The following is a 23,137-nucleotide window of genomic DNA, read 5'->3' as shown; positions in this document are numbered from 1 at the left end:
TGGTCGGTGGGGGGTGGGGCCCCAAGGCTTTCGCATTTCCCCCCCCCCCCCCCCCCCCCTCGGCGTCGAAGATGGATGCTCTCGAAGTGCTTCGTGAGAGCTCCCGGAGAGCTAAACTCGTGAACTCGGCTAGAAGTGGTCTTCCTCTCATCTCCGAGGCACAGAAAGCAAACTCTCGGACACACAACACATTCAGCCTTCACAAATTCCCTAAAAATCTAGGACGGGGTGGAATTTGGTCTCGATTGTCGTATTTCACGTAGGCTTCAGAGACGATTGTGGTCCTGTGAGCTCTCAGCCTTAGGCAACGCCGGCGCACCCTTAATATGAAAGCCGTACCAGCTGACTTTCTGCGATCGTGACTGACTGTCAAGCTTCGAGCTTTCAGCCAATGACAATGAAAATAGTGGGGTCCACTAGAGAATGTCAGAGAGCCCTTGCCTGATCCGGTCCAGTGCGTCACGTAGTCTAGGGCTTGGCCCTGAGCACTTCATGTACGGTAGCTAGTTTTCTCCGAGAGAGTGCGACTTTGTTCAGCCCGGTCCTAGCATAGCAGTCAGAGAACAAATCCCGGCAACTGCATCCGACCTGGACAGCTTTGAAATCAAATGCTTGAAAAGAGGAGCCGGTGGATAGGACCATGCAGATTTAGAACGTACTTTTGACATGAAGCTTCCCAGTCCCCGGCGCCGAAGCACCACTCTCATTCTGGCGGTATGTGAATGGGGACAAAATGCGCCAAGAGTTATAAAGAAAACGCCACATCAAATCAAGCTGCAAAGCTGACTCGTTCAGGTCCCAACCTAAAAGTGGTTGCGATTTGAGAAAAGTACTCAAGTCTTCTTTTTACTTCTGTTCATTTCTGCTGCAAGAAAATGCAAAATCTTATCCTGGATATAAGAAGATCCCCTGAGACGCACGACGGAATTGTACTAATTTGGTTCCCTGTCAAGCTACAGCTCTGGTGTCTGCAGGAGTTGCGCGGCAGGTAATGGTCGCCGTCAAGTTGTTGCCCGCGAACAATTTCAATGCACACTCTCTCCAACATCTTGAGACCGGCGTAGATGCCGTACACTTCATTCTGCAGCACCACCTCCATTGTTGTGGGCGCGAATGATGAATTTTTGGAGATTCGTAATATCATCGACGTTATTGTCCATGGAATTCGAATCAGCTAGCGGAAACATCTCCCTATCCTCCATCGCTGTTGCTGTGTTGGTTTCCTTGCAACTCGTGTCGACTAATGAAGCATGGCTATGGTCAAAACGCGAACGTGAGGCACACCCACAAAAAGAAGATCATACCGAGACCTCAAACCGATGGAATTGGATTGTGGTCCTCGACAAGCACTGACAATCAATACTTAAGTGCAGGATTTTTTAGCTCGCCTTGGAAACACTCCTGAAAGATCTGGGAGAGGAGGGAAATTATTCTCGATCGCAGAGCACATAGTCGTAAACCGGAGTCATTGCCGCCTTCCGAACTATCCTACTCAACAACCAGGAGAAAAGGAACAAAACATGCAAGCGTCATAGCCAAAAAGTCCTCTGCAAATCGATGATTGGGATGATCTCAGCGTAGTCTGAACTTCGACTGCCGGATGCGATACGCAGAGGTCTCCTGGTAGGCTAAGCTGGCAGATGGTGAAACTCTGCAGCACACCTCGGACGACTACCATGCATGGCTACGCAGCGGCATCCCAATATGGTCCACAGCAGCCTCTTCCTGAGGTCTGGGGTCAACAGGACGAGTTCAGGGCGACGCCACCTCCGGAGAGACCCGGCCTTTTCAACGATGCTAGAACCTTCCTCGCTTGCACAAGAACAGTCATCCCGATCAAAGCGGCCAAGAATCCTACTCAAATTGCTGATAGTGTCATTGTTTCATATCGCTGTCTCGCTGAAACCCTGGAATATCAGAAACAACATGACATTCACCAACCCGTGTAACTGTATGACAGCTGCCTCTGACTCTATATGGCACCGCGGACATGGGAATTCGTGCCAGGAAGGCCCAGCTTGTCATATATGGCCGCCGCCCAACCCGTATCATAATGACCATTCTATTATACTATGTTTCTGGGTTCGTGAGCTTGATGGATCATATTCGCTGCGCACGTCCAATGATGTCGTCAGATTTTGTCAGCCAGGGAAGTGGGAAACGGAAGAAACGGTCCATATTCGTCAGACTTTCCACCGGGCCCTGATCCCTTTTTTCACTTTGCTTCCCAACCCTGACCGTAAAAAAGGAACATTTATCTTTGATGTTGCTGATTCTGTTTCTGCTCTGCGAATCGGCTTTGCGTCAGAAATAACTTTCCGCGGTATCGATGAAGAGTTTTCGTCGGTTCCGTACGCATCGATCTTCCATTGGTGAACGGATTGATAGATGGGAGGAATAGTGGCTCGCTCAACATGTAAGGAACACGCAAAGAGCTAGCTGAACTGTCTTTGGCGCTTTGGGCACTACAGAAGAAAAGTGCAGTATTTGTCCCGCCTATGACTTATTAGTATCATCGTTTATTAATCTATATTTTTATCATATATGACACGTCAAAAGGTCGTTAAAATTCCTCAGTATGGATACACCGTTCTCCGTGAAAATCTGTTATTGTGACTTTCCGTTCCCATTATGGTGTCATTTGTCACTTTGTCGACGAACAGAGACACAAAGCAAGGAACAGAAGCGACTAAACGGCCTTAGAGGTGGCAAAGAGGGCTGATGAACGGTAAATGGCAGAAGGGAGGGCAAAAAGAAAGGCCTGAAAGACACAATGGACTAAAAAAGATACAGTAGTAGTAGTACTCTGTACGGAGTATGGAGTAGGTAGACTCGGGAGGAAATTTCCCGCGCGCCACCCCCTGAGAGCAGGGAGAGTAATGTATCTTGAATTTCGCACTTTACACTGATTCTGGTGACAGACGGTCACTGTGGAGATTGATCCTCAGTTCCTTTAGTGAAAGATAACCTCTTTGGATCGAACATGCTGCTTTTGCTCTTTGTTCTTAGACGTACTTCGCTGGGCCGTTTGGCAGCCTTTTCGCGACTCGCTTTCAGTTTTTTGGTCCATCAGGCGAAGGTCATCGCGGGCAGAAAAGGACAAGTCGACTTATCCAGACGTTGTCTCCCCTCGCAAAACTCCGGAGTCAGTCAGCTCGGTGATCAGATACACAACACGCCTACAGCCTCAACCCAACCTCGTACTTCTGGGCGTTGGCGCATCTGGTCAGGTCTACAGAGTCGACGAGCATGTCGTTCTCAAAGCAAGCCGAATCTTCGAGCCGCCGCCGAACGATGCGCCGCCTCAAGATCGATGCTTGTACGCCTCGGACACCTTCTACCACTTCAACTTGATGCAGGACGAGCGGGCCGTGTCGCGACTTTTGGAGCAGCGGCCTCATCCAAGCATCGTCCAGTTCATTGATACGGACCATCCCGAAGGAATATACCTTCGCCGGTATCAGCCGCTTTCCCAGGTGGAGCCAATGCCTGCGTAGTTTACCCGGATTCAGTGGTATCGAGACATCCTCAGCGCACTATTGCATCTTCACAGCCTCGGCATTGCTCATTCCGACGTGCGTGTTGACAATATCGTCTTCGATCATAATGCGATTACAAGCGATATCCAGGTTTATCTTTGTGATTTCAGCACTTCCTGTCCAATTGGCGAACCGAATCCGGCTTTTCCTCACCCTAATGACGCCGTCCCCGTAAATGGGCTTGCGGAGACTGTTTCGGAAGCTACAGATCTGTTTGCGATGGGGTCACTCATTTACCGTTTGGAACTAGGGGTCAAACCGAAACTATCTATGGACCACTGTGGAAACCTGGTCTTTCCCGAGATTCAAACAGGACATAAGGGCCTTGATACGGCCATCCGAAAGGCCTGGTTGGGGCAGTACAGTTCCACGGCAGAAATGCTGGAGGATGTCGAATCTTTTCTCGACGCTCAGAGCGAAAGCATAAACCGCTCCGTTCCTGACAAGATCTCCAAAGAATCGTTGAGAGATCGAGTCAAGCAGTGGAGGGAGCAGCGGGAGAAGCAATTCGGTACGTTATTTCTGGTGCAATAGCGTTGACGAAACTGACTTGGTAGGCTCTGTTCTCTATGGTGTTCCGACGGAGGACCAGATACGGAAACTTGCGGGTGAATATGGTTGGGATGTGAATGAAGGCCGAGTATTTGTTGATTACAGGCCACCGTCACCGTAGCGACCATGATGAACGCAGCACAGGACAGAGGCATATTTCTAGTTTGTGAATCCGTAGGCGATGCCGACAGTGTCAGGGATCAGCGGTCAGTTACATTCTACAAGTAAGCTCCCTCATCACGTCTATTCCTCTCTCTCTAGCCATAGTTTGGAAGCTCGTGTTTTTCTATTTTCGTCACCGCGCCTCCTCGTCTCGTAATAATGGTGTGCCATCTTGGGGATGTCCTATGTTTTACGAAGCATGCTTTGGTCATCTAAAGGCAGTCTGTCCCACCATTCCCTTTGAACGGACTGGATTGCCTAAAAGTTGGGGGAATTTGAAGGTCTTAACAGACCGTGTCTGAAAAGACTTGGTGATCACAAGTGCATACTCGATAACAACCCATATCTGGTGTCAAGTGACGGGCTGCAGAAGGCGTACTGCCTTTTTGCGCACCTCAGCGCTGGATCTACCAACAGCAAAGCACACTCGGCACACCCATGCGAAAGTGCGGTACTTCATAGGAAGAATTCATGAAACTTCGATGGCATTGTTTCTTCTCGTCGCTACTTCTGTTTCTGCGACAAATATCGCACCTTTACGCGCAGATGAGATCATCCCACGCATTGAGCATTGGTGGAAGCAGCGTCCGCCCTCGGACACTTTCGCAGCACATGCTGATGACTTATTATGCACATTGGAAGAGAAGAAGGCAGGGTGGACTGGCGCATGAAGGTCGCAGGAAAGGCGAAATGTGTTCCAGAAATACACTCAATCAGCTAAACCAAATTTATGAGCACGTGACTAAACCAATGCAGAATAAACTGATCCCGACAATCGTAGGGGCACTTCCGGCTTCCTGTTCATCCTGAATAACGGCCAAATTGCCTGGTCCAAACAGCAATCGCTCGTCACGAAGTCTGGTTCACGCACCTCACAGGTACAGAGTTAATTGACGAATGAATTTTATATCCCCATCAGACCGGATCGACCCGCTGAGGTCAAGAACGGACGCACAGAGGTGTCAGCTGCGCTCCGATCAGTGGATTGGATGTACGGCACTTGTGCGCCATCGTCTGCGCAAACCGCGGACTGCCATCATCCTGTTGTGTTCTGGCAGGAAAATTTCATTGAACCAGTTCAAAGCAATCTCGTTAGGCGTCCAAGCATTCTCGTCGTGGAAACTCTTTCAACAAAATGCCCCGTTTCCGCCCAGCGAGTATTTTGATCTTTTGGTCGGGCTTATCAAATGTTGGGGGCCTCGAGAGTTTGAGTTGATTGACGGATTATATGAATATGAAGCACATTTCAACGTCTTTGTCTGAATCAGTTGAATCGATTGTGAACCAACTCGAGAGGGCGACCCTTCTTCACATCTAGTCCCGAGAGGTTGACTCGCAATTGTTTCTGCTCACTCGAGTCGGTTCATAATCGATTCGATTGATTCAAGACGTTGAATTGCGCTTCCTATAATCCGCTATCAACCTAGGCTCTCGAGCCTCCAACATTTGATAAGCCTTGAGCCGCCAAAGATCGAAACGCTCGCTGGGCGGAAGCGGGACATTTTCCCGAAATTCTACGAAGTAGTCGTAAACTTCGCTAAAGTTGTTAGCGTAATGGTTTGGGGGATAAGGATCATTGGCCCCCGTATTGCAGAGGCTAATCCTTCGGAACTAACTATGGAGCAAATCCTGTTATTTCCATTAGATCCTCGGTGCTATGTACATACTGTCCCTTCCGCAGGGACTTTAGATAAAGATGAGTGGCAGTCTTAGCCAAATGAGATTGATGGCCATCATTCAAGTCGACGTGGTTGGCCGTTTGCGTCCATCAGCTTTCTGTAAATGAATCCTTTGATCGCCGCGTCGCTCCTCCTCCTCGGAAACTTTGCCAAAAACTCCTTGACGGTCTCTGGTACGGAGAGCTCGTTGTCTATTAAGAGTGTCTCAAGGTGTTCGATCTCTTCGGCAGTCCATGGTTTCCGGGTGCTTTGACCACAGTTCCGCCGGCGCCTTAGGTGCCTTCGGCGTCCATTGACGGGGCATGCAGCCTGACCAGCCACTGGCCGCTCGCTATGTGCCGTCGTGCCAGTCTCGGGGGACATGCGTAAGGATGCGAGTTGCAGCGCCCCTACAAAGACGGTATGGAGGGCGGGCAACAGTTGATCGGGCGTTGCCTGTAAGAGACACTCCTCGAGAGACCTGCACTTGCACCGTCCGGGCGGCCCAGTGTCGGCTCGGAGCCGTTCGGCAAGACGCTCCTCGGACTTCGTCGTCTGGTCAGCCACGGTACCCAGCTCTGCAAAAGAATCAGCCGTGAGCAGAACAGCGCACTCGTCAACCCATGGTGGCTTGTGAATCCTTCCGGGTCTCACCTGCGGCAATGGCCGGATCAACGGGAATTCGAAGTGGGCTCCGCGTACAATCCTCGCCGACAGCTGTCGCTCCAGCTGCTCTTTCGTCGAGAGTATCCCCATGATCAGGATTGGCGGCAGTGGCTTCGCTAATCTTATGGCGATCGTCTCCTCGACAAAGTTCGCCGATAGTGGTGTCGGACAGCGACTGGTATGGCGAGGGCTCCAGGGACGACATGGTCTCGAAAAGCCAGGAAATTCCCAGAAATCGTCTCCAAAAGCTATCGGGTGTTGGGAAATTAAGGGAAAAGGAAGAAAAACCCCTCCTCAGTGCCCATGTCGTGCAAAGTTGTAGCTGCGCAGTAGCGAGAACCTCGTCCAGTGAGCAGAATTCACCACGGCCATCTCCACTCACATCATCACCCACTGGGCTGTAGCCTGACCGCGGCCATGCGCAGGAATTTCCCGACCCAAAAAAAAAAAAAAAAAATTCCCAGACACGGCGACCCATCCCAGGAACCGCTGGTTTTACAGGAGTGAGAACTGGTGGCAACTGATTCCCGATTTCAACGCCAGCTTCTCTGGTCGGGTTGCTCCCCTCACGGAAATTCGGCGATAACCAATAATTGGGAGAAGCAAGAGCGGATGCGGATTGCGGCATGCGGCATGCGGCATTTTTGCGATTGGTCATCACATCGAAGCGGAAATGGATGGACAATGAAACGCAAGGCGTCGAGTGGAGAATGGCGTGTCAGCCGCGCCTCGCCTCTCAATCACGAATGGAGCCTTCCTTCCCCTTCGGCCCAGGTCGCAGCCGGTCGCGATTTTCGAGTCGTCAGATGGCGTCCGTTGAATATGTCGTAAATTGTCAGACGAAGGAAGTGGCGTGCAAAGGCGCGAAGCTAACAAGGGACGTGCATGCACGTGAAACGTCCAGCCCGGAGGTTGGCGGCCACAAGCGGGCAAGTGGGCGTGACGATTGGCCCCAATTCGACGCGCCGCACTCCCAATCGCCTACAATGCCCGGCCCCTTTGCAGACCTGCATAACGCAGGGGGAATAGCCTTGCGCGGCGCAATCGCACACAAGACCGCCGGACACAGCCAGGAGGGGTTGCATCACGATGTAGCTCGTTGAACTCACCGAGCCGATCAGGAGGGAGAGGGAAAGGGAAAGGGTAGGCAGGTTGGTTCATTCGCGGGGCGCCCGCGGCGCATGATCTGATTTGAGACCGGTATCGACGGTGCCGAAGGGTTGCAGCCAAAAGTGACGGGGCGAGAGGGGTTGGCAACAGAAAAAAAAAAAAATGAAGGGAAGGGAGTCAGGCCTTTGGGGGACGCACCTCGACTTTATATGCTTTGCCCGAAGGCGAGAAGAGCGCTAAGCCTTTAATGGGAGGCTCCCTGCTCGAATGGGCATCAGGACGCCCATGAGAAGCAGGCGGTCAGGGGCGGCAAATGGGCCGTGCAATGGGAGCCGTTTTCGGCGCCCCGCTAACCGGCCCTGTGATTACAATTACAGCTCACTGAACACTTGTTGCACAGAATGTTCACAAATGTCTGAAATAATAATGTGCCTGAACTGGACACCATTTGTCCAGCCACTCACCTCTCAGTCACGTGATCTCTCAGACCCCATATCACGTGCAACGCTACGCTATGCTCGGCTTAGCCTGACGCGCAGATCAGCTCCTTCCTCACCCTAATTGATTGAGTGATGCTGGGCATCGCTCGAGGAGATTCAGATTGGATCTTGAACCTTCAAGCCTAGTTGTTGAGTCTTGACAAGGGATAGATTCTTTATAGCTGATCAATTGGAGCACTTGGACACACTTTGCTTGTGGTTTCAAGCTACCTAGGTACCTCTAATCAGTGGTCTCATCTTCTTGACCTTGTCAGAACGCGGCCGAGCGACACGGCGTGACGCGCAGGGGAATGAGAGATCCATAATCGTTCACTTGTTGATTCTCTGGTTGGGGATGGAATCTCTTTGGGAATACTCATAGACGGTATTTCTTCTCACGGCCCGGCATCTTTTTTTCTTTTCTTTTCTTCTTTTCTTTACCTTGAACATTTCATGTTCATCACCAATCGGTATGGATATGTCCGGCTTCCCTGGCAGTGAGTGAGGTGCAATCTCCTGTTAGATGAGGGCTCACGTGCTTCTACAGCCTGGCGAATTCCAGTTGCCCATCCTTTACCACCGGGCCCAGATCCCTTTGGTGATTACTATCCAGTCGAAGGCTTCGAGCCCATGACCAGGGGTGTGTACCCGGGCCAGGTAGCCCAGCACGGCCCCGGTGTTTACGATGTTGCGGTATGTCTGACTTCTTTGCACTGGCCTGTGGTTGCAGGAGTAGGCCTAGTGTTTCCTTCTAGTTTTGTATTTGCATGAGGAACTCTGTCTGGCAGCAACTCGGTGCCGTCCTAGATACGGGTATTGACTTGGAGACAGAACAATCCATTCCCCCCAGTAAACCATGCTCCTATTCCCAGTCCTGTCTACATGCGGGGTGGCAACTTCGACTTTACCATCGAACCCTTAGAGTACGGTTTCCCTGGACCCTTTCAGTATCGCCTTCCCGGAACCCCCAATGGCTTCCATGGTCCCCTTGACAATCGTCCCCCTCACAATGGTCCCCTTAACAATGGCCCCTATGACAACGGTCCCCGTAACAATGAACCCCCCCGGATGAATGTGGATCAATCCCGGAGAATCCCTCCCGAAGCCGCCAATGCTCCAGTGACTCTTCCGATCCGTCCGGCTAACCCGCGCAGAGAGCCAGTGCCGAAAAGGGTCAAGGTCAATCCCTCCGAGCTCATTGTTATCGATCTAGTCTCGGACGAATCAGACCACGAGTCGGACCGCAATGACTCCCGTGCCGTCCCAACCCGAGAGCGCCGGGGCGAGCTCAGTGCCTTCCTCGGCCAGCTCATGGAGGTGTTTCCCGATATTTGCGAAGACTTTGCTGGGGAGATGTTTGACAAGTATGACCGTCGAATGGAGTCTGGTCTTTCTCCGGAGGAAGCTCTGGAGTCCATCATCGACGAGATTCTGGCTAAGGATTCCTACCCCCGGCGAGACAACAAGAAGCGTAAGCGGCAGACTGGGAACGAGCCAGAGAAGAAAAACAACGAGCTCGAGGAGTTTCGCAAGAGCCGGCGGTACTCTGGTCTGGCGTAAGTCTTGATGAACAAAGTATCTACACGCGCCTACTCACCATGGAGGCAGGGTCAAGATACTCTGCCGGGAATTCTCGCAGATGCGGCAGTCGAGCCTTCAGACCATTCTTGACAAGAACAAAACTCTCCAGGCTGCCTATCTGTCTCTCCTAGAGACCGATCCAGAGCGTCGTCTCGAGGTCCGGTCCGCGAGACGGAAAGACGAGATTGCCATTCCCGCAACGCCCGCCGAAATCAACTTGCTGGAGCATGAGCTGCAGCTGGCTAGAGATGCCTGGGCAGAGAGATCCCGTACGTCGCCTCCTGATTCATTCTGATGCTCCGTCTAACTAGTTTCTCAGGTGCCAAAAAGTTGGAGGAAGCGGAGAAGCAAAACGAGGAGCTTCATCGGCAACTGGGCACGCTGATTGAGTGCCAGTGCTGCTTCACTGACGTGCCGGTCAATCGCACAGTCACCTGCAGCGCGGACGAGATGCATCCGTTCTGCTACTCCTGTGTCAAACGGGCCGCTGAGACACAGATCGGGATGATGAAGCACGAGATCATTTGTTTCCACGTCGATGGCTGCCCCGCCGGTTTTGACCGAGAGTCCCTCAAGCAGGCTATTGGCGAGCAGCTGCTCAGCCGACTGGACCACCTGCAGCAAATGGACGATGTGGCCAAGGCGGGGCTGGAAGGGCTGACCGAGTGTCCATTCTGCGACTTCAAGGCCATCTGTCCCCCCGTCGAAGAGGACAAGGAGTTCCGGTGTCACAACCCGAACTGCGAAAAAGTCAGCTGCCGGCTGTGCAAGTTGGAGACACACGTCCCTAAGACCTGCGAGGAGGCCAGAAAGGATCGCGGACTCTCGCAGCGTCGGATGGTGGAGGAAGCCATGACGGAGGCGCTGATCCGGACGTGCCCTCGCTGCAAAGTTCGGGTTGTGAGGACGGACGGCTGCAACAAGGTTGTATGCGTGAAATGCCACGCGATCATGTGCGACGTGTGTAAGGCGGACATCACTTCCATTGGTTACAGGCATTTCCGGGGCGAAAATGGGAACAGAACTGGCTGTCCGCTGCACGAGGAGGACTTTGGCAAAGGCCGAATGCGGGAGGAGGTCAAGCGCGCGCGCGACGCCGCGGTCCAGTCCCTCATGGCGACCAACTCGGATATCAAAGCGGAGGATCTGCGCCTGGAGGAACTGGACGACCCGAAGCCGCCGTGTCGCACCGCAGGATATGCCCACTATTATCCTTTCGCGCTGCAGCAAGCTCTTCGATACGGTGCTCCACATGCTGTTCCCGAGCAGGGACAGCGACAGCCACAGCCATACCAGCCTGCGCCGCGCGGAGATGCATACGAGAACGACTTCCTGGACTTCCCGTTCGTGTTCGTTCGTTACGACAATAGGCAGCACCGTGGCTAGTTCCCTAATCTATCCGGACCGACGGAGGGTTCTCATGGCTGGGAATGTTGCGGTTCGGAAACTAAATTCTTTTTTTTTTTTTTTTTCATCTTCCCTCGGATTGCAATGCGGGCATTGCTTTCGGGGTTGACCAACAGGCGTTTCTAGAAAATAGGCCTATCGGCAGGTTATTAGTTTAATCGAATTAATCTTCGCGTTGCTGGACCAGCCAGCTGCAAGACAGTCGAGGTAACAGCCGTAAAAGCAGAAAAAAGTAGACCCGTGATTTCCCGGTCTTTAAATGAAGAATTACTAGGCAGCAACGTCAAACTTCTGCCTGGCTTCCTCTACCCACATCTCCAGCCGCATCTCACCGGCCTCCACCCGCCGCACCGGCACGGTTTTCGCGCGGCCGCTTGCTCCCTCTGCCGTACTTGAATTTGACGACTCCGCCGCAATCCACGCCTGCTCCTCCTGGGAGCTCCCGACCGGCGGGGGCGCCTCATCACGCAGCTCAATACACACCGTAAACCCAAACTCATCATCCCCGTCCTGATTCTTTGGCAGCGGCGACAACCGCGCACATGCGGAAGCGAGCCGCACCAAGCACGCCCGAAACTGCGCCACCATATCCGCCGACGGCTTCGGCTGCTCCTCTCCTTGCCCTTCCTGGCGTTCCTCGAAGGGGGTGTGGAGGTCCTGCTCACTCGCCACGCGCGGGAATCGTGAGAGGTCAAAGGCGTAGCGCTCCATGGGCTGGTTGGTGCGCAGCGAGAGGATGATCACCGACACGGTGGCGACGGTGCCCTTGCGGATCTCGGTCTCGACGGCCGCGGCGACGTCGTTGATGTATTCGCATACCTTTGGGTGACGGGATTGCCGCGTGGGGTAGTTGTATGCGCGGACGGGGAGGAAGGTTGCGCGGGGGTAGACGGAGCGGAGGTAGAGGATTTGGTGGATGGCGACGGTGAGGAAGCTGGTGAAGGAGGCCGCGAGCGCGGCGAGGGTGGTGGGTGGTTGGGGGGGTCCTTCGAGAGTCATTGCTATTGCAATGATGGTCTTGATCCGTTCGTTGATTTCTTCGAAGGCAGCTCATGAACAGCACTCTCCATCAAGTACTCGTAGGCCTACGGAGTACAGCATCCGGGTGCGAGGCTGATTACTGATTGGTTTGTAATGCTTTACGCTCATTGGTTGGGAAGCTTCGTGTTTGTGAGATTTTTCACTCTAGAGCAGATCGTCCACTCGATTATACATACCGCACTGAAAAAAAAAAGAGGTTTCGAGGATCCCCTACTTGGTCGCGTAGCCATTGCATTCTTAATGTTTTTCTTCCCAAGAACGAACATCCGAATTTCGCGAGTTCCAGGCAAGACTCGGATCGCTGATCCTCCCAGAGGAGCCTCCTTGTTAACGCTTATCCTTAACCTCGACGCCCATTTCCCGGCAGCAGGCATGTAGTCACGTTCCTGAGGGCGTAATCGGAAAAGATGCGCGCCTCACATCGTTCCTCTCCTGGTCTCCTTTGTCTTGTTGATTGAGAGAATCGCCGATGGTTCAATTTGAAATTCGAGGGGTTCTTACGAGTACTCGTAGGTTAGGCCAAGTTAAACCTAACCCTAAACTCCAACCTAACCAAGAACAAGAATAGCTAGCTCAAATTCGTCCTGTGAGTTTGCAAATCAGCAATTTAAAATTGTCCTACTTCCAGATCAAGTAACATTAAATATTTGTAATATCATTTTCAATCTGTTTGCCACTACATCTCATCGAGCACGAGCCACGAGTTCACGCGCGGGGCTTCGACGCGCTACTCTAAAGATCACAACAGTTGACTTCTGATTTCCTCCAGTTTTTTGCGCGCTCTTTGTGTGGTTCAGCTACTATTCAGTCTATCGCCATGGAGCAGGAGCTCCTCCAGTTGCTCGCGGATACTCAATCCTCCAATAGCAACACCATCAAAACTGCAGAGCTCCGGCTTCTGAGCCTGTATTCCAACGAGGCTTTTCCCCTGTCGCTGGTCTCCATTGCCTCGCATGAGTCTGTCCCTGCCAATCTTCGGCAGTCGGCCCTCTCCGTTCTGCGTACCTTCATTCAGGCTGCCTGGTCTCCGCATCTAGATGAGTTCAAGGGCACCGTCCTCGTGTCCGATGCAAACAAGAGCCAGCTGCGCCGTGCGCTCCTCGAGCTGGCCACGACGTCCACCACTCCGGAGCGCAAGGTCAAGGCAGCTGCTAGTTATGCCGTGAGCAAAATTGCCGCGGCCGACTTCCCCGAGGAGTGGCCCGATCTGCTTCCCACCCTTCTTCAAATTATCAACGACCCGAATAGCAATAACTCCACTTTGCATGGCGCGCTGAAGGTTCTATTGGACCTGGTAGACACTGGGTTCAACGAGGAGCAGTTCTTCGCAGTCGCGCGCGAACTGGTCTCATCCCTATTCGCAGTGGCCACTAACGAGTCGCGCACGACCGTCCTCCGCGCATTGGCCGTCTCCGTTTTTCGATCATCCTTTGATACGCTGGAGATGGTGCTGGACAACCACAAGGCTGCTGTGAGACAGTTCACCGAAGAAGCGTTGACTGGCTGGTTGCCATTCTTCCTGTCGATTCTCAAGGCTCCGCTGCCGCAAGAGTTGTCCGATACGGAGGACTACAGAGGCCTGGTAGCCCTGAAGCTACAAGTGGTCAAAACCGTCATGAAAATTCGAAATGTGTTCCCGACGCTGTTGACCAGCCAGAGCCCTGCGCTGTTCACGACCGTCTGGACAGAGTTGTCCAACATCCATGGACACTATGCCTCTTCCTACATCACCGACGACCGGCAAAGCAGGCTTGAGGATGCCGATGGTCTTCCTTACACGCTGGACTTCTTGGCTCTGGAAGAGCTTGATCTGATGCAAGCTCTCCTGAAGGCACCGCCAGTGAAAGCCGAGCTCCAGCAGCAGGTGCAGGCCACCGCCGGGTGGCTGCCGGAAGTTCTCAAACTGGCTATTTCCTATGCTCAGATTACAGTCGAGGAAGAGGGCTTGTGGGAGATCGACATCAACGTGTTCTTGTCCGAGGAAACCTCTGTCACTGCCAACTACACCCCGCGGACATGCAGTGGAGATCTCGTCATCAAATTGGGTGAATGGCTCAAGGTGACGACCGTCGAGGCGTTGCTTGCCTACATCAATGGGCTCTTTGCCGATTCGGCTACAACGTAGGTATTCCATCGCCTTGATTTATCGGTTCTTACTGACTATTTCGCAGATGGAAGCTCAAGGAGGCTGCATTGTTTATCTTGAACCAGCTCCTGCGCGACTTCAACGAGGTGGAGCTGTCCATTCCGGTGGAGCTCGCAAATGGCTTTGTTGATTGCATTCGCTTCTGCTTGCAACAAGAAGAGGAATTCCTCCGAGCACGTGGATATCTCGTGGCCGGCGCGCTAGCCCAGGCTGCGGGCAGTGGCTTCCAACAAACAGCTGCCAGCTACTTGGAAGCAACTCTCAAGGCAGTCAAAGATGACTCCTCCGCGGTTGTGCAAGTAGCATGCCTGCGCGTCTTGCAGGATCTGCTGCCTGCTCTCCCGTCAACCTTAACCCAGCCACTCCAAGTTCCGATTATCAATTCCGTCGCCGAGTTCATCTCCACTCAGGACCTCAGTGACAGCACCGAGAATGATGATCTCCGAGTCACCTTGGCGGAAACGCTGCGTGACACCATCATGGTGGAGCCGAATGTCGTTCTCTCCTCCCCGGCCCTGGATGTCCTCTTCAACGTAGCAAGCAATGGCGCCAGCAATTTCCACCTGGCAATGGTTGTCACAGAAACCTTTGAGGACATTGTGCAATCGATTGCGCAGCAGGGCGCGGATGCCTACGTCCGGTTGTGTGAGAAGGTGCTGCCGTCCTTGACCAACGCGATCAATGTCAGCAACGTGACCGAGCAGAACGATCTGACCGTCCTGGCCGTGGATCTTCTTCGTGCGCTTGCCGAGTACAGTCTCTCGCCTCTTCCCAATGGGTTCGTTGCCAGTGTTATGCCAAAGCTGAACCAGGTTCTTCTCGAATCAACCGATGCACAGCTGAGCCGGCCTGCAACGGTGGCTCTTCGACACATCCTTGCTCACGACTTTGATCAGTTCCTTACCTGGCGGGACCTGCAGCAGGGCAAGGAAGCGATTGAGACGGTTTTGATTATCATTGACCGTCTTCTAGGCCCGACAGTCGAGGACGGAGCGGCTGCTGACGTGGGCCAGCTGGCCGCCGAGCTCGTTGAGAAGGCAGGCTCCGAGAAACTGGGGCCGTTCCTCCCGCAGCTCCTGCAAGGTGTCGCACGACGCCTGGCCACGGCACAGCAGGCGCAGTTCATCCAAAGCTTGATCCTGGTGTTTGCGCGTCTCACGCTCATCAGCCCGCGCGAGGTCGTTGACTTTTTGGCGCAGCTGAACCTCGACGGCCAGAGTGGACTGCAAGTCGTGCTGAGCAAGTGGCTGGAGAACTCGGTCAACTTTGCTGGCTACGATGAAATCAAGCAGAACATAATTGCACTCTCCAAGCTGTACAATCTGGAGGATCCGCGGATAGCGCAGGTCCAGGTCAAGGGCGATTTGATCATCCAAGACACAGGGCGGATCAAGACGCGCTCGCAAGCCCGGCAGAACCCAGACCAATACACGATGATCTCGGCCCCACTGAAGATCCTGAAGGTCTTGACCGAAGAGCTGGCCTCGGCGTCGGGATCCAAGGAGATTGACGCCGCCACGGCGGCCGCCCTGGAAGCCGAAGACGACGACGACGAGTGGGAAGACGTTCCCGACAACGTGCTGGATCTCGGCTCGGGCATCACGAAGCAGCAGCTCATGTCGTACGGCGAGGGCGGCGTCGAGGGCGTCTTTGGGGTGCGCAAGCGCGACGACGAGACCCAGGCGTTCCTGGCGCAGTTCTTCCGGGAAGCCTCCACAAAGCCCGGGTTCCAGGAGCTCTTTGCCGCCATGACCCCTGCGGAACAGGAGCGGCTGCGCAGCTTGGGCTGAACGACAAACTCATGCCATGGCATGATCATTTTGATTGATTATGACGTACGAGTACATTCTTATGATTTTGAGTTGACAAATTTTCCCTTTGCGGATCTATATACATACCTACCTACGCTACTACCTATTATATAGTATTGCTCTCGTACATAGATAGTGAATTCAATGTCGTTACTATTTATTCTGCTATCGTCATTACTTCGTATTCGAAATACTCCCTCCATAGTTCCACTAGTTAATCATTCGACCTGGGTGGATTCCTGCAAGACCAGGCACGGCATTTCTGTCCTCGATCCCAACTTAAGTCCGCAGTTTCCCCGAACCCTGCCTGCATCTGCAGGCCCTTGCCCTCGAAGCTTGGACAGCCGCCTACGAATCACGTGCTTATCCATGCCCTAGCTTCCTCCTGTACCGGTTGGTTTCAACATTCATCGCTTTATTGCGCTATGTACGGTCTAGAGATGGTCATGTATGATACAGTACATGCAACGAATTCACATGGCGATGAAACGAGACATGTCGTCGTGTGCTGCGATATCCCAAACGCCCTTGCCAGTTTATAGTCATCATACCCCTGAGTTTATATACTGAACATCCCACACATGCAATGTAACGTCATGACTGGCATGAGATATAGAAAAAAAAAAAAGGTCTTTAGACCACTGGCGTACTCGCCGGCAAGACCTGGTCCGGATTCTCACCAATCTGTTCGCTGACGGCCCGCACCACGGCCTGGATCGCCTTCGACGCTGGGCTATCCGGGTAGCTATCCAAGAAGCTCTCGCCGTAGTCGCAGGCCATGCCGACACGGGGGTCGAGCGGCACGGACCCCAGGAACGGGATGCCCATCTGCTTCGCCAGTCGGCGACCGCCGCCGGTCGTGGGTCGGAAGATCTGGGACTCGTGCTTGCAGTTGGGGCAGACAAAGCCGGACATGTTCTCGACAAGACCCAGGATCCGGATGCCGGCTTTGCGGCAGAAGTCAATCTCCTTGCGCACGTCCAGCAGGGAGACTTCTTGCGGCGTGGTGACCACGACCGCGCCGTCCACGCCGGATTCCTTGAGCAGCGAATTGACAGAAAGATGCTCGTCGGATGTTCCGGGAGGGGTGTCAACGATCAGGTAATCCAATTCCCCCCATTCGACGTCCTTGAGAAACTGCTTGATCAGACCATTCTTCTTCGGGCCGCGCCAAATCACCGCATCGTCGCGGTTCGGCAGCATGAACTGAATGCTCATCGCGCCGAGATTATCCGTCACCCACACGGGACTCCATCCCCCGCTGCTAACGTGGATCGTCTCGTCCTCGACGCCCATCATCTTGGGAATCGAAGGCCCGCAGATATCAGTGTCCATGATCCCGACGGTGGAATGCGGGTTCGTCGCAAACGCGTGCGCCAGTAAAGTCGAGAACGTGGATTTCCCAACTCCGCCCTTGCCGGAGAGCACCAGGATCTTATGCCGCACCTGCGCGAGCCGTGCGGTGATGAGCGGAATATCCGGATCCGGTCCCTTGGGCGCGGATGCGCATATTGATTGATTCGGGCAGCCGGCGCAGGCTTCGCTCTGGCCGGCTTGCTCGGATTCAGGGCCGGGACAGTGTTCTGTTCATTTCCCGAGTCTTATTAGAACAAGGTCTTGATCAAAAGTTGATCGGATGTACTTGCCTGGCTCAGGCGCGACAAGATTCGGCGGGGCCTTGCTCGGCGCCGCCAAGTCTGCGGCCGTGGTCTGGTCCAGGGACGCGGCCATCGCGTTTGTTGTCTCAGGTGCCAGGTTGCGAGAAGAAGCACGTAGATGCCGTCTGGCCCCTGTTGTATGCCCGAGGCATCAAGAACAATCCTGCAAGACACGGATTTGTAATGATCGCTTGGAACTGTGAATTTCAGGTGGCGGTCCGACTTCGGCGGGGAGGCCGACTTATCTCCACGTGACCGATGGATTAGTAACATCATCGGAATTCCTCCTTACTACGGATTACTCGTAGGTACTTATGTATTACGGAGTACCCGTACGGGATTGCCTCTGATACGATACGTAGTGTATGATGACGTGGTTATTACAGAGTACGAAAATTGGCTTCCTTTCCAGTATCAAGGCAAGTAGAGCCAAACACGCAATTATTGCTATGATTGGGAGGTCAGAGAGAGTCCCCTCTTCCTAGACAATTGAGCAATCTATCGCAAATGAGTACGAGGAATGCATTCTCTGCAGTCCACGGAGAAACGCAAATCTGATGTATTTCGTATGCGCAGTACGGAGTACTGTAACAACACTACTCGTACTGGCTAGCCAGTTTCGGCCAGACAACGCACAAAATCGGTAAAAAGAGCCACCTCTTTTCTGGTTCTCCATGTCTTTAAAACAAGGTTCTTGGACATCCGACAGCCCGGTACTGTCATGACGTAGCCAGCAGCCAAACAACCGAGATTCTGGCACCCTTCTGTATCATAGCGAGCAGAGGAATTGCACCAGTTTTCGCCGGAAAGTGATCAAAAGGCGGCCTGTCCGCGACATGAGGGCTTAACAAATCCCCCACTCTCCGGGCCTTCACCGCATGTCAATCTCCGCTTCTGCCCACAATACATATACATGGTAGGTACGGAGTACTTGGTACCTCGTCATGACATCACAAGTAAACATGGCGGTCAAATCAAGCCGTGTACTAGCATTACCACGGCCAGATCAGAGCTTAGAAATGAAGAGACGCTTGAATCGTACAGGGAATGAATCCGGCAAGCCTCACTTCAACAAATCCGACACCGACTTTTTGTTGAGTTGTTGGCCACTGGAGCAGTGGAGGATCATCGATCAACGCTCACATGTGCTCGGAGAACCGATCTGTGAGCTTAGCAGCTGCATGACTGCATGCCAGCCTTGGCAGGGTTTTCCCTTGACCGAATCGAACAAGAGGAACAAAGAGCGTAAATGAATAAGTGGTACTCCGTACTCCGTAGTTTGAAAGCAGTGACCCCTGCTGTGGATTGCTTCCCCAGGCCGGTAGAGAGTCGAATGGGGAAAGAAATCTGACCGACATGATTATTTCGTCGAATAGTCACTATCTCATGGTTAGTGAGGGGAAGCAGGTTGAAGCCTGTTTTCCATGCAGCCCATAGCCAGAACTTACATACTTGCAAAATGTTCATTTTCTACCGGCAAGAGCGGCTGAAGCAATTCCTCCTGGGCAGATTTCTCCTCTTGACCGGGTTAAGAATATATTCATATGATTCAACAGTTGACCGTCTTTATGCAAGCGATCATTTCTTGATTCGACATGACGGCTCTCGAACATCTCCAACACCAGCCACCCTTGTATGTACATGGAGTCATGGCGTCGACCTGTCGTCTTACTTCAATGTCAAGCTGCTTTCAGCAAGACCGTTCCTCGCTGTTCCGTGTGCTCTTTGAAGCCGCAACTGAATCTCATATCGAGTATTTTGCTCTGCGGAGGACAACTCCGGGATAATCGAGAGGTTCGTGCGAGACCTGGTGCGGACTGTGGTACGTAATGTATTGTAATAAAATCCACGCTAATCCGATTGTAGCTAGCTGACCCCACCAACTTTTCCCCAATCTTTCTTAGCCAATAGATCTTACTGGGGTCTTGGCAAATATATGGGTCCCTGTGGTCCGTGCGTAAAACATTCTGCCATTCTGGGCTTTTTGGCAGTTGAACGCAATCCGCCATGATTGATCGATCGTAAAAAGGGACCCGCAATCACAAGCCAAATCCCTTCGATCAGAGTCGAACGGCCGTCTTCTTCTTCCAAATGCCCCAACTCGGTCGCTGTGCCAGAATTCCACCCAGCAATGGATTCCAGTCAAACAACGGGCGCCCAGCGCCAGGCTGACAGCCTCCGGGAGCGAAACCCGGCCGCTTCCATTGATGTCACGCCTGGGAAACGCACAACAGAGCAGGCCGAGCGAGAAGAGACGAGTCCAGAGACCCGGAAACCGGCAAAGACGTTTGGACGAACGCCAGATGGAACGGGTGAGTAGTTGCAGAACGTCCCCGGCAGCAGAGCCTTTCTCAATCCAGCAATGGGAGAGGAACCTGTGCTTCCAAGCTCTCGTGATCCCTTCATTTGATGTGTATGAGGTCGAGGTTCACTGACAACATGCAGTGTTCGTGGTGCCCCCCACACACGACATGGTGTCGCAGCTTCTGTCGCCGCGAGAACCCAAGAATCTCACGGATTTGGTCGTTTTGACGATTCTCGCCCTGCACTTCGTGACCTTTTGGTGCCTGTCTCCCACCGCACGAATCTGGGGGTTCGCGGTCATCTATGCATTTTGGCGGCTATCGTACAACGCGGGAATCGGATGGCTACTCCACAACCAGTCGCATCACAACGTCATGGTGCGATGGGCGAAGAAATCAAATGTCTTTGTGAACCCGGCCACCGGCCACAACCCGCATCCAAAGCTCTACCAGCTCCTCAAACGCGAGATGGAGACCATGATTCGCAAGGATTACTCATTCGACAAGGCCCCAATCGAGTACAATACATGGCTAATGTTCCGCCGCCTCGTAGATGTCATCTTGATGTGTGATTTCATCTCCTACTGTCTGTTCGCCGTTGCCTGTGCCTCCACGCCGGAAGGCGAAAGTGCGCTGATGGCCATACTGCGATGGGGTGTGGGGGTGAGCTTGGTGCTCTTCAATCTGTGGGTCAAGCTTGATGCGCACCGCGTGGTCAAAGACTACGCGTGGTATTGGGGCGACTTCTTTTTCCTGATCGATCAGGAATTGACCTTTGACGGGGTTTTTGAGATGGCGCCCCATCCCATGTATTCGGTTGGGTACGCTGGGTACTACGGTATCTCTCTGATGGCCGCCAGCTACAAAGTATTCTTCATCTCCATTCTTGCCCATGCAGCACAATTCGCTTTCCTAATCTTTGTCGAGAACCCGCACATCGATAGAACATACAACCCGCCCCCTCCGCGAAAACGCCAAGTGGACCATGATCCCCATACCGAGTCCGAGTCGACCAGCAGCAGCAGCAGCAGCAGCGGCAGCAGCGGCGGCGGCGGTGGCAAGAACCACAACAATGCCAGTGCCCCCAAGCCCTCGCCGGTGCACAAACTGCTGGGCAACCTGGACCTGCATAGAGTGACCGATTCCTCTATCCTTGTCATCCACTTTTTCATCTTCGCCCTGACGGTCCTCACGCCCTCGACTCCGTTTTATCAGTTCATTTTCGTAGCCAATGCCGCTATCTGGAGACTCTGGTACTCCATCGGTATCGGGTATATCCTCCACCGTCAGTCCAAGTACAAGTCGTGGACCCGACACTTTGTCAAGTATGGCGACAGCCCCGAGGAAGCTTGGCGGCAATGGAAGGGCACGTATCATCTCAGCACGACTGTCTGGTACGCAAGTTTCATCGCGGCGGCGTGGAAGATGTACTCTTTCCCCTCGGACTGGGGTCACGGGATGGCTCTGCTGCGACATGTGGTGGGCCTCGCGATGATTGCGCTGCAGATCTGGACGTCCTTCAGCATCTATGACTCCCTTGGCGAGTTCGGCTGGTTCTTTGGCGATTTCTTCTTCGACGCGCAGTCCAAGCTGACGTACAGCGGTATCTACCGTTTCTTGAACAACCCGGAGCGTGTCCTGGGATTAGCGGGTGTCTGGGGCGCTGCGCTGATCACCGGGTCGGTCGCCATCAGCTTACTGGCACTGCTCAGCCATATCCTAAGCCTCGCGTTCATTCAGCTGGTCGAGCGGCCGCACATGCAGAAGCTGTATGGTGCCAGCTTGCGACGGGATGCTGGACTGACGAAGAGCCTGAAGCGGACCCTCCCGCCGCCGCTGAAACAGCTCAGTGGAAGCGTTGACCGGATGATGGATGAGTCCTTTGAGTTTGTCGAAGACTTGCTGGAGGCAGCTCGGCCCAAACTGGCAGCCGGAGTCAACACGTTTATGAAGGATGCCCGATCACTATTCCAGGAATACCCTGCTCGGATTACAATCTCGCGACTTGATGATGACGTCGCCGCCGGGAATGAGCTGGAGGATTACTCGCTGGAGATTGAGGGCACCGAGGCCCGGTCAGAGGAGCGAAACGGCGGCAAAGAAGGCATCGAGGCTCGCGGACCGCCCGAGAGACGCGACAATTCCAAGAGTCTGGTGTTTGAATACGGCACGCCGATCAAGGTCAAATGGACCGCGCCTCTGAACCACAGCAAGAAAGACTGGGTCGGATTGTACCGCGTGACAGACAACACCCGGCGTGAAGTGACCCGAGTGTCCTCCCAAGGGCGGTGGATCGCTACCAACGAAGGAGCGTATGACAGCCAGACCTGTGAAAAGGGCTTGATCAGCAGCGACGTCATCATCAAGGCCTCGAAGCGCAAGGACGGCGTCGAGCGCGACCTGGCGTCCGGCGAGATGGTCTTCTCCGGCGACAAGCTCTTCTGGACGCAGGGCGTGTTCGAGTTCCGGTATCACCACAACGGCAAGCACAACGTTATGGCCATCTCTCAGCCGTTCGAGATTCGCATCAACCGTTTCGACGAGGACGAATTAGAGTTCAACGACAACAGCACGTTGCAGCCCGCGGTGGAGGCGGCCCTCTTGCCCGTGGTTCAGAATTGCTTCGATCGCGACCCGGAGATCGCGCCCGAGACGTCCGAGGAACAGTTTGGCAGCTTGGTCGAGCGCGACGGCAAGTATGCCAAACGCGTTGTGTTTGCGGTGCATCAGATGTGAGTGCCCCAAGATCACGACTCTTTGGAGTCGCTCTAACAAGGTCCTCAGGTTCGGGATTGAGTTTGCCCCCGCCGTTGTTCGTGCCGATGGCAACGTGCGCAACATGGCATGGCGGATCTGCAATGCAAAGAAAGTCTTGGTACGTCTTGACAGTCCCATCGGAGAACAATGATCGCAACTGACAACCCTGCAGGCCCCATACAGTATGTCCCGATCAAGAGGCACAACCACCCCGACATCATCTGGAGACGATTAAACCAGGCACGTGTATCGACTTATCGTTTCTCT

The 23,137-nt window shown here is 53.5% G+C and overlaps 10 protein-coding genes across 10 annotated transcripts; 6 read left to right on the top strand and 4 right to left on the bottom strand.

Annotated features, from left to right (window-relative positions):
* Positions 1-1,680: 1,680 nt before the first annotated feature.
* On the top strand, positions 1,681-2,376 carry VTN31DRAFT_6383 (uncharacterized protein; the record flags this gene model as incomplete). Its single annotated transcript, XM_069406987.1, has 1 exon — positions 1,681-2,376. The coding sequence occupies one exon, from the start codon at positions 1,681-1,683 to the stop codon at positions 2,374-2,376; it is 696 nt and encodes a 231-aa protein (XP_069258558.1).
* Positions 2,377-3,758: 1,382 nt separating this feature from the next.
* VTN31DRAFT_6382 (uncharacterized protein) lies at positions 3,759-4,212 on the top strand (the record flags this gene model as incomplete). The annotated part of the gene is made up of 2 exons (XM_069406986.1): positions 3,759-4,050; positions 4,097-4,212. 2 exons carry the CDS (start codon positions 3,759-3,761, stop codon positions 4,210-4,212), a joined length of 408 nt encoding a protein of 135 aa, XP_069258557.1.
* A 1,774-nt stretch (positions 4,213-5,986) lies between these two features.
* On the bottom strand, positions 5,987-6,782 carry VTN31DRAFT_6381 (uncharacterized protein; the record flags this gene model as incomplete). The annotated part of the gene is made up of 2 exons (XM_069406985.1): positions 5,987-6,489; positions 6,566-6,782. 2 exons carry the CDS (start codon positions 6,780-6,782, stop codon positions 5,987-5,989), a joined length of 720 nt encoding a protein of 239 aa, XP_069258556.1.
* A 1,856-nt stretch (positions 6,783-8,638) lies between these two features.
* On the top strand, positions 8,639-11,133 carry VTN31DRAFT_6380 (uncharacterized protein; the record flags this gene model as incomplete). The annotated part of the gene is made up of 5 exons (XM_069406984.1): positions 8,639-8,663; positions 8,714-8,859; positions 8,998-9,722; positions 9,775-10,016; positions 10,067-11,133. 5 exons carry the CDS (start codon positions 8,639-8,641, stop codon positions 11,131-11,133), a joined length of 2,205 nt encoding a protein of 734 aa, XP_069258555.1.
* A 291-nt stretch (positions 11,134-11,424) lies between these two features.
* VTN31DRAFT_6379 (uncharacterized protein) lies at positions 11,425-12,153 on the bottom strand (the record flags this gene model as incomplete). The annotated part of the gene is made up of 1 exon (XM_069406982.1): positions 11,425-12,153. The coding sequence occupies one exon, from the start codon at positions 12,151-12,153 to the stop codon at positions 11,425-11,427; it is 729 nt and encodes a 242-aa protein (XP_069258554.1).
* Positions 12,154-13,012: 859 nt separating this feature from the next.
* VTN31DRAFT_6378 (uncharacterized protein) lies at positions 13,013-16,131 on the top strand (the record flags this gene model as incomplete). Its single annotated transcript, XM_069406981.1, has 2 exons — positions 13,013-14,316; positions 14,367-16,131. 2 exons carry the CDS (start codon positions 13,013-13,015, stop codon positions 16,129-16,131), a joined length of 3,069 nt encoding a protein of 1,022 aa, XP_069258553.1.
* Positions 16,132-16,785: 654 nt separating this feature from the next.
* Positions 16,786-17,883, bottom strand: VTN31DRAFT_6377 (uncharacterized protein; the record flags this gene model as incomplete). Its single annotated transcript, XM_069406980.1, has 2 exons — positions 16,786-17,735; positions 17,799-17,883. The coding sequence occupies 2 exons, from the start codon at positions 17,881-17,883 to the stop codon at positions 16,786-16,788; spliced, it is 1,035 nt and encodes a 344-aa protein (XP_069258552.1).
* Positions 17,884-18,980: 1,097 nt separating this feature from the next.
* Positions 18,981-19,277, bottom strand: VTN31DRAFT_6376 (uncharacterized protein; the record flags this gene model as incomplete). Its single annotated transcript, XM_069406979.1, has 2 exons — positions 18,981-19,189; positions 19,259-19,277. 2 exons carry the CDS (start codon positions 19,275-19,277, stop codon positions 18,981-18,983), a joined length of 228 nt encoding a protein of 75 aa, XP_069258551.1.
* Positions 19,278-19,445: 168 nt separating this feature from the next.
* Positions 19,446-19,721, top strand: VTN31DRAFT_6375 (uncharacterized protein; the record flags this gene model as incomplete). The annotated part of the gene is made up of 2 exons (XM_069406978.1): positions 19,446-19,604; positions 19,677-19,721. The coding sequence occupies 2 exons, from the start codon at positions 19,446-19,448 to the stop codon at positions 19,719-19,721; spliced, it is 204 nt and encodes a 67-aa protein (XP_069258550.1).
* A 220-nt stretch (positions 19,722-19,941) lies between these two features.
* On the top strand, positions 19,942-23,105 carry VTN31DRAFT_6374 (uncharacterized protein; the record flags this gene model as incomplete). Its single annotated transcript, XM_069406977.1, has 4 exons — positions 19,942-20,122; positions 20,256-22,845; positions 22,898-22,988; positions 23,043-23,105. 4 exons carry the CDS (start codon positions 19,942-19,944, stop codon positions 23,103-23,105), a joined length of 2,925 nt encoding a protein of 974 aa, XP_069258549.1.
* Positions 23,106-23,137: the final 32 nt, after the last annotated feature.

Source organism: Thermomyces dupontii (assembly GCF_041956625.1).
Source record: "Thermomyces dupontii strain NRRL 2155 unplaced genomic scaffold VTN31scaffold_7, whole genome shotgun sequence".
NCBI classification, from domain to species: domain Eukaryota; kingdom Fungi; phylum Ascomycota; class Eurotiomycetes; order Eurotiales; family Trichocomaceae; genus Thermomyces; species Thermomyces dupontii.
This window is presented reverse-complemented; position numbering and strand designations above follow the sequence as displayed.